The 9,253-nt window shown below is 41.5% G+C and overlaps 1 protein-coding gene across 4 annotated transcripts in view; it reads left to right on the forward strand.

The window, feature by feature from the left end:
- The first annotated feature begins 5,812 nt into the window (after positions 1–5,812).
- The window catches only part of smim22 (small integral membrane protein 22), a 5,880-nt gene continuing 2,439 nt past the window's right edge, over positions 5,813–9,253 (forward strand). The window contains exons 1-3 of one of the 4 annotated variants that reach the window (XM_024290527.2): positions 5,813–5,936; positions 6,999–7,136; positions 7,401–7,474. In XM_024290527.2, the coding sequence (XP_024146295.1) occupies positions 7,007–7,136; positions 7,401–7,474 (204 nt within the window). In that variant the 5' untranslated portion in view covers positions 5,813–5,936; positions 6,999–7,006. The other 3 variants (XM_024290526.2, XM_024290528.2, XM_024290529.2) reach the window with 3 other exon arrangements.

A 9,253-nucleotide genomic window follows, 5' to 3' on the forward strand; every position in this document is an offset into this window, starting at 1 on the left:
GCGTGCAGTGATATCTGTGTGTGTAGGGGGTGGGGGTGGGGGGGTTACCAAAACTGGTTATTCATGCGATTACGGAGATTACTGGTTAAATTAGTAACAGATCAAAACCCACTCCTTACTCAACAAGAGACAAAATAACCTTCCTGACATTATTTATTCATTATTAGAAATGATTCAAATAACTGCAGATATTTTCTCTCTGTTCTACCGCTGCAGCTGTGTTGCTTTTCTTGCAGAAAATGTTCTCCTATAGTCGGCATATGCTTGAAGGAACTTATCAATTTCCCTCGCCGGAAGTACGTAACTCAGCTGTTTGTCCCCGTTGCCATGGTGAATCGTGCTGTCTTTGCTCCATTGATCAGGGCTTTTAATGGTCGCGACGCTCACACCTGATTCTGGTTCTGACAACTTCAAGTTGATTGATTCAAACATTTTCAGCTGTTCTGGAACCGAAAACCCTGAGTTTGAGAATTTTGAGTCCAGTGACTCTAAGTTCAGGTTCGAACTCTAAATTTGTTGAACCTGCTTCTTGAAACGGGCCCCTGGTCTACTGAGATAGTACAATGTACAACACTTCATGAACAAAACATGCTAACTTTAAATTGAACCACGCATGCATGTTAAACTACATTAAAAAACACGATAACACAAGGGGAGGGGTCCTCTTTATCTTAATAAATAGAATAGATTTAGTATTTATAAAAAAGTTTATTTTAAATAGGAAAATCTGATAGAGCAGCAGTGTCAAACTCAATACCACAAGGGGCCAAAATTGAAAACACACCTTAGGTCGTGGGCCAAACAGGATAAACATTTATTGAACACACTAAAACTACATTTTAAAACTTTAAACCATAACATTTTGACATAATTATGAACTAGATATATAGCATTACCTGTGATAATGCTAGTGTGAATGCTGTAAGCTGAATGCGACGGCTGAAAACTCCGAAGCTAATTGCTAGCTAAAATATTAGCCAAAGGGAAAAAAAACAAACAAAAAAACTTAGGCTTGCCAAAACAGCTAACATGTAGCTGAAATATTAGCTAAACTACAAAATAGCCAAAAAAAGATTTTAGTAAATGTCAAAATAGTCCAAAAATCTAGCAGAATGCCAATTTTTAAAACTTTAAAACTGTAACTTTATAACATAATTATGAATAGTAAAAAGGCAGGAATATTATTCCAGAATAAATCTACTTAAACCTTAAATAACTTTCAATATTTTACTCTCCATAAAAATATCCATCCATTCATCTTCTTGACCGCTTTGTCCCTTTCGGGGTCGCGGGGGTGCCGGAGCCTATCCCGGCTACTGAAGGGCGAAGGCGGGGTACACCCTGGACAGGTCTCCAGTCTGTCTCAGGGCCTCAATCACACACACATTCACTCTCACATTCACACCTAGGGGCAATTTAGAGTCACCAATGAACCTATGAAGCATGTTTTTGGACGGTGGGAGGAAGCCGGAGTCCCCGGTGAGAACCCACGCATGCACGGGGAGAACATGCAAACTCCACACAGAAAGGTCCCAGCCGGGATTCGAACCGGGGCCTTCTCGCTGTGAGGCGAGAGCGCTAACCACTTGCGCCACCGTGCAGCCCTCCATAAAAATATGTTTTGTCAAAATTATACAAGTTAGAAATGAGTGCAAGATAACATCAGGTCATTAATAACAATAAATAAAATGATCTGGAGGGCCGGATAGAATTACCTGGAGGGCCGGATCCGGCCCCCGGGCCTCGACTTTGACACGTGTGATATACCAACAAGTGCACTAAGAAAAACAAATGAACACCTAAATAATGCTTAATGGTCTCAGTCTTTCACCTATCACCATATCACTTAAAAACAACACATTTACAGGGACAGTTACAGTGTTTTGTCCTCAAAATGTCTGATTTCTGCCTTTTTTATTTGCAGTCATCCAACTAAATCTGCTTGATCTATTATAGTTATAAAAGCAAGACAGAAACAGAATCATAGCATACATCTTTATTTCAGCATGTCTCCTCTTAAATGAATTGATCAGAATGCATCTTAATGCATCAGCAGCTTAAATAATAACATTTATATTAAAAAAGCTCCTAAAGCTCAACTTACAGCAGGTCTGGGGGAAGTTTAACCATAACTTTAAAAATGTAAACATGATGTAAATGTAAATATTCAAACAAACAAACATTTTTAACAATTTTAGGCCACTAAGAACAAATTAACATTTACTTAAAAAACAAAACATCAAAACCATTTAATTCAAGAAAAACTATTGAACCATTTAATCAAAAACAGCTGTTCAATATTTTAACTAGATGTTACAGAGGAATGGGAACTGTTGCTCCATCCTTGCACTTCAGCCTGTTGAGGTTGAGGTACCTTCTTCAGAACTTCTCTGTGGGAAAACTGCTTCATCGTGTTCTTTGAATGCAGCTGTGGGTTTCTCACTGACACAAATTCTTCAGACTCTTCTAGGAAATCTGACACTCAGGTGTCTCCAGTGCTTTCAAGCGGGCCGATATGACGATGGCTCCTGCATTTGGATGCAGATTTCACAATGATAAAGTCACCAACTCCCCGATGTGAGACGTCTGGATCACTTTCTTCATCACTACTGTCACTGTCAGAAGCCTCTTCAAACGGGATGGCAGCACGACTCTCCTCAGAGCTGCTCTCCTCTGCTAATTTTGTCTGCTTGTTTCCTCTTCCACATTCCTTACATTTGGATGCTTCTTCTTTTTTGACCTGTTCTTTTTTCCTTTCTTCTTGGGCCCTCACACAATTACCTGCTTTTCAGGTGTCAGTCAGGATTCTTGTCTTTGATTTGTTGGCTGCTGGTTTTCGGGATGGGGTAAAATCTCAGTAGGAGGTACATATCCAGCATGGTTGGGGTCACTTGGTGAACCAAATGTACGTGCAGGGCGTGGTGAAGGTAGCTCAGCTGGAAGAGAGGTTGGAACTACTGGTGCATCAGCTTCAGCTGCAGGCTGCTGCTCCAGGATGAGCTTGTTCAACACCATGGATGGCTAAAGTCTGCATCAGAGAAGACGGCATTGTTGTATGAGAAAATCCCAGTGGCGCTGAATCCTAACTGGTCAGAAGGCTCCTTCTCCAGCTCCTCAGAGAAGACCTTCTTCACTTCTGTAGTACCACAGTACTCCACCACCCTGATCATCCCTGTGAGCTTTAATAAGCTTGTTCTAGCCCAGCTGCAGGCTGGCACCAATTTGCACACCGACCTGCTTCAATTTGCATACCAGCAGCAGAGGAGGGTGGACGATGCGGTGCTCGCCGTGGTGCATGGAGCCTTCTCTCACCTGTAACAGACTGGTTTTTGTGGACTTCTCAAGTGCATTTAACACTCTCCACTAACATCTCATGGGACGTAAACTGCTCCAGAAGGACGTTGATGTTGACAATCTCCACAAGGCTCTGTGGTTTCTCTACTTCTCTTCATAAATGACTGCAGAAGCTCAACACTAGGAAATACATATATTGAGCAGGAAGCAGCAGGAAAGTCTCATTTAACACAGGGTGTATTTTATTTTGAAAAGAACTAACTACACTAATTTGCCACTTTATTGGGTACACCTTGCCAGTATTGGGTTGGACCTCCTTTAGCCTTCAGAACGGCCTTAATCCTGGTTAGCAGAGATTCTACAAGGTTCCTGAAACATTCCTCAGAGAGTTTGGTCCATGTTTTCATGACAGCATCACAGTTGCTGCAGATTTGTCAGCTGAACATCCATGATGATAACCCCCTTTTCCACCACATCCCAGATGTTCTATTGGGTTCTGGTGACTGTGGAGGTCATCAGAGTCCAGTGAACTCATTGTTCTAGAAACCAGTCTGAGATGATTCCAGCTTTATGACATGGTGAGAGTAGCATCAGAAGATGGTACTCTGTGGTTGTAAAGGGATGGACATGGTCAGCAACAAGACTCAGGTAGACTGTGGGGTTGGAACCAAAACCTTTCATGTTGTTGATGTAAAATTCTGACCATCTGAATGTTGCAGCAGAAATAGACTCATCAGACCAGACAACGTTTTTCCATCTTCTATTGTCCAGTTTTGGTGATTCTGTGTGAATTGTAGCCTCAGTTTCCTGTAGCTGCCAGCAGTGATTCCTGGTGTGTTCTTCTGCTGGTTCATCTGGATCAAGGTTGTTGTTTGTTCAGAGATGATCTTCTGCAGACCTCGATTGTAACCAGTGGATCTTTGAGTTCCTGCTGTCTATCAGCTGGAACCAGTCTGGTCATTCTCCTCTGACATCAACAACCCACAGAACTGCTGCTCTCTGGATATTTTCTCTTTTTCTGACCATTCTCTGTAAATCCTAGAGATGGTTGTGGGTCAAAATCCCAGTAGATCATCAGTTTCTGAAATCCTCAGACCAGCCGATCTGGAACCAACAACCATGATACGTTCAAAGTCGATTCAATCTCCTCTCTTCTTCATTCTGATGCTCAGCTTGAACTGCAGCAGATCTTCTGGACCATGTCTGCATGTGTAAATGTATTGAGTTGCTGCCATGTGATTGGATGATTATTGAACAGCTGGACAGGTGAGTCTAACAGAGGAGCAGGTGAGTCTGCGTGCTGCTTTCATCTATAAGAAAAACAAATCCTTTTTATATGACTTTCATATAAATATTTAAATGCTACGTTTTATAAATGAATGCCTTAATGGTCACACAAACATAAGGAGAGATCTCTGCTCAGAATGAAGCTGGAATAAAAGACTCCTTCAGCGTTCAAAGTTGCTGACTCCTGGTTTGGTCTTTCCCTCAAAGCTCCCGCTGAAGCTGGGGTTCTCTCTCTCTCTCTCTCTCTCTCTGGGGTTTAATGGCAGCCGGCATCCAACATTGTTGCATTGCTGCCACCTTCAGGTCTCCAATTAAACTCTTCTAGAGAGCCCCGTTTCTTTCAGAAATTTCCATAGTGGCCTTCTGTCATCACCCTTCCTGGATAATATGTCCCTCATATCCTTAATCTGTATCCCCTTCCTCTTGAACTCCTCAACCATAATTTTTCTTTCCCATACATACTTTCTACATTCCATCAACACATGCTCCACTGATTCCACAGTCTGACAGTCTTCACACTCTCCAGTTTCATGTTTCCCCATTAATTTCATGGTTTTATTTAAATTACTGTGCCCTATCCTCATCCTGGTAAACACCACTTCTTCTCGTCTGTCTTTGCCCCATACTCTGTCTCCTCCCACCGTCTCCTGTATCCCATATAAGTGTCTCCCGTTTGTCTCCTGGTCCCAGTACTTCTGCCATATTTGTTGGATTTTCCTCCAAACCACACTCTTCCCCTCAGACTTCGAAAGTTCTATGTTGTCATCTACGTGTTCTTTGTGTAATCCCTGTTTGGCCAATCTATCTGCTTTTTCATTTCCTATTATTCCTACATGTGCTGGTGTCCACATAAAACTAACTCTCTGCTGCTTTACTGCTGTTGAAAATAGTGCCAACATGTTGAACATCAAGTCATGTCTGTGTTTAGACTCCCCCGCTCTTATGCTGTGCAACACAGATGCAGAATCACAACAAAGCAGTACTGGTCCTGGTCTAGCTCGTATCACCCATTCTAGTGCCAAAGTGACTGCAAAAAGCTCTACAGAATATATGTTTAGTCCATCTGAAGTTCTCCTGAATAAATTAACCTTATGACTCGGTACCGTGAATGCTGCACTTGTTCTTTGTGACTGTGGATCTGAAGCTGGGGTTGGAATCACACTGTAAAAAAGAAGAAGAATAATGAAACTGGGATTGAATCAATGGACAATTCATGAATGAAAGGGGCGTGTTTTTCCCATCCCGTTTCAGTTTTTCAGGTGAAGTGACGTCATCGTGAACAGGTGCGTCGAGGGAAATCTCTCTCCCGGAAATCAAAAGCAAAACCAAGGGACAGAAACAAGCGACAGCTGCAGGTATGTTCACCTTTACGTGTGGGCCCGGTGAGGCAAAGCCCGGTTCCGAATGGCCTGAAGAGCTGCCGAACCCCGAACCGCGGATAAATCCGAACCAGCGGCGGGTTTTAGAGCCGGGAGGAGGATGAGGATGACGCCGTTTCCTCGTTCTCTCCTGAGTGATCTAAACTTTAAGACCTGAAGTGTCTTTGGGTCAGAAACAAAAGACGGTAATTATAAATAGCCGTTTTTAACGTGATGTTTAAAGAGCGAAACGCGGTGAATTTTCCCGGTTTAAATTCACTTTTTAAAGTCCGTCTCAGAAACGCATCAGGGCTGAAGTGCGCGCCTGATTCTGGCTTCCGGTCTGACAGTGAGAAGAAAATCTGATTCCAGAAATGGATATTAGAGATCTACACATCTACAGTAAGGAAACCCCTCAACAGGGACACGACCTACCTGGAGGGCGGGTTGTCCTGCAGGGATTCGGATCCATGAGAGCTCCTCAAATGGAAACCTGATGGTTTTGTTTGTCACAGGGAAGGACGTCCCTACACTGTCTGTATCTGATTATCGAGTTACTGTATGAAAAGCTGTTTGTCCCCGAGTCTGTGTTCAGACAAGATGAAGTTCTTTGTGCGTTTGTCGTTTATCTGCAGTGCGCCACTCACCCACTTCATCGTCCAGTATCCTATAGGACAGGAGCAGTATTCAGGGGTCAAACTCAGTCACACAGGGGCCAAAACACTCCTTAGGTCGAACAGGATAAACAGTTATTGAACACTTTAAAACTACATTTTTAAAACTTTAAAACGGTAACTGTTTACCATAATTATGAACAATAAAAAGGCAGGAATATTATTCCAGAATAAATCAACTTAAATCTTAACTTTCAATGTTTTACTCTCCATAAAAATATATTTTGTTTAAATTATACAAGTTAGAAATAAGTACAAGATAACATCAGGTCGTTAATAACAATAAAATAATCTGGAGGGCCGGATAGAATTACACGGAGGGCCGGATCCGGCCCCCAGGCTTTGACTTTTACACAAGTCCTAGTCCTTTGTCTCTTCACAGCAGCCTGGGAAATGGATCAGAGGAACCTCCAGCAGGACTTTCAGGACCAACTTAATGATGTGGTCGGCAGATTTCAGTCCAAGAATTTCTTCCAGTCTGACTTGGACATCGCCTTTTTTGCTGTCTTCTTCATCTTCATCGGTGAGTGAAGTCTATGAACTATGTCATTGTAACACAGAGTAGCTTCCGGTTTCTCTATATGTTTTCCAACAGCGTTACAGTATTCTGCTTGCAGGGTTTTTGATCTCATGGATCCACAAAAACATTTATTTTATTAAAGTTAGATGTAGACGGATCCCCGACTGTCTAACCCTGAAGCCCATTCTTATGGCCACGTTGATGGAATGACAGCGTTAGAAGTGCCCGTTTGAATCTGAGCCCTTCGCTTGTGTTGTTGTTGTGCAGGCATGATCCTCCTGCTGCTCATCCTGGTTCTGATCCGCTGCTGCTGCTGCTGCTGCTGCCAGGATGATCTCAAGGTAACCTGCGAGCAGACTGGCTCTCCTCCTCAGTCACATTCCAACTTTGCTTTTAAGTCTTAGACACACGGACATTCTTCAGTTTTGGTTTTGCCTTCATTTAAATGAGTTTGGGAGTTTTTGAGTAAAAAGCTTAAAGAACAAATGAGCTAGATCCATGGTTCTGTTTTCAAAGATTGACAAAGTAAAACAAAAATCATGAATTGTTTCTGTATTAAAGGTCAACAAAAACCTCAAACGTCACAGTTTGGGTTGTTTTAGTTTCCAGTTCTTCCAACATTCTGCAAAATATGTTTCCTATAACAAATGAAATCAATTATTTTCTCAAAAGAAACAAAAAAAGTGACAAAAATGAGGAATCTCACAGCATATTTACCAATGCATTTCTTACCAAAAGCAGCTGGATAACAAAGAGTCAAAGCAGAGCAAGAACCTGATTTGATCTGCAGCTGAGTGAACATCAACAGAATCATCAGCTTCTGCGAATCTCTACTTTTCCAGATTGATTCAAGAAGACGAAAACTGACACATTTGTAATTATTTTTCTAGCTCAATTATTTTTAGATATAATTAATAGCTTTTTGTTATTACAAGATAACAGCTGTCATACAATTATAGAGGAGTTTGTTGACCTCAAAAGATGTTTTATTTTCTCAAAATTACAAAAGCTACATTATGTTCTATTTGGAGATCTTTCTGGCTGGAATCATCTTCATCTTTTTCTCAAACGGCTCATTTGTGAGTAGTTTCTGACCGACAAAGAGCACAGTTTTTGCCTGAGTCAGAGCACAACCAAAGCAATCAGAGTTAACTTCATCAGCTAATGATAATCCTGCATTTGCCTTTTCATCTGAAATCAACATTTTATATTTTTCTACTGATCTCCAAATAAGAAAATGTAAAATAATAATTAATCATTACAAATAATAATAACAAAAAGAAAACTGTATTCCCACGTCTGAAGAAAACAGTTACTTGGTTGTAATGATTTAAGTCGTTATTTCAAGAAAATAAGATTAACAAATCCTTGTAGGTGTGGCTGTTCTTGTCTTCCATTTTCACAATCAACAGTGTTGATGTTTGTAGCTGGGTCTAAAAGGATTCACACCACAGGCAAACTATGACTTCAAGGTATCTCACCAGCAAGTTTCTTTGATCAATTTGATCTCAGCTTTATTTAGACCTGAACAAACAATGACATTCAAATCTTGACAGGCATATGAATCCTGTGAAGGATTCTGTCCTCTTTGAAGCCTCATCTCACTCCAACGTCAGGAGAGAACCACTTCCTGTTATGACAGGTTCAGGCTTGGTTCATTGACATCTATTCTTCCAGTTTGGATGGAGCTTTTTCTTCAAAGGAAATGAACTCCATGAAACAGAATCCCGTCTTTGATTGGTGGGTGATACCTACTAACCATCATCTGGTTGTGGGTCTTGAGTTCAACCCAACTGGATTCAAAGTGGGGCAGAGGAGGCCTTCAGCTCAGTAGCTCGCTGTATTTAGGTACAGTGCCGATGTGTCCTTGGGCAAGGCTAACTTAGTGTTCTCTTTGTGAGTGTTTGAGTGGTCAATGAAAGAAGAGTGTTTCTTTTCCATGGTGACCAGGGCTGCCACAAATAACCAATTTAACTAGTCGACTAATCACCTATCATTTTTTCCAGTTGGGTAAAGAGCAAACTTGATGTAAAGAGCTGGACCTCTGAGGCTTTCTATGATACGTCTGCGTTTTTCTTTGTCAGAACATTCACTTTCTTCTACCATGAAATGAGCATGTT

The sequence above is a fragment of the Oryzias melastigma genome, linkage group LG8, assembly GCF_002922805.2.
Source record: "Oryzias melastigma strain HK-1 linkage group LG8, ASM292280v2, whole genome shotgun sequence".
NCBI classification, from domain to species: domain Eukaryota; kingdom Metazoa; phylum Chordata; class Actinopteri; order Beloniformes; family Adrianichthyidae; genus Oryzias; species Oryzias melastigma.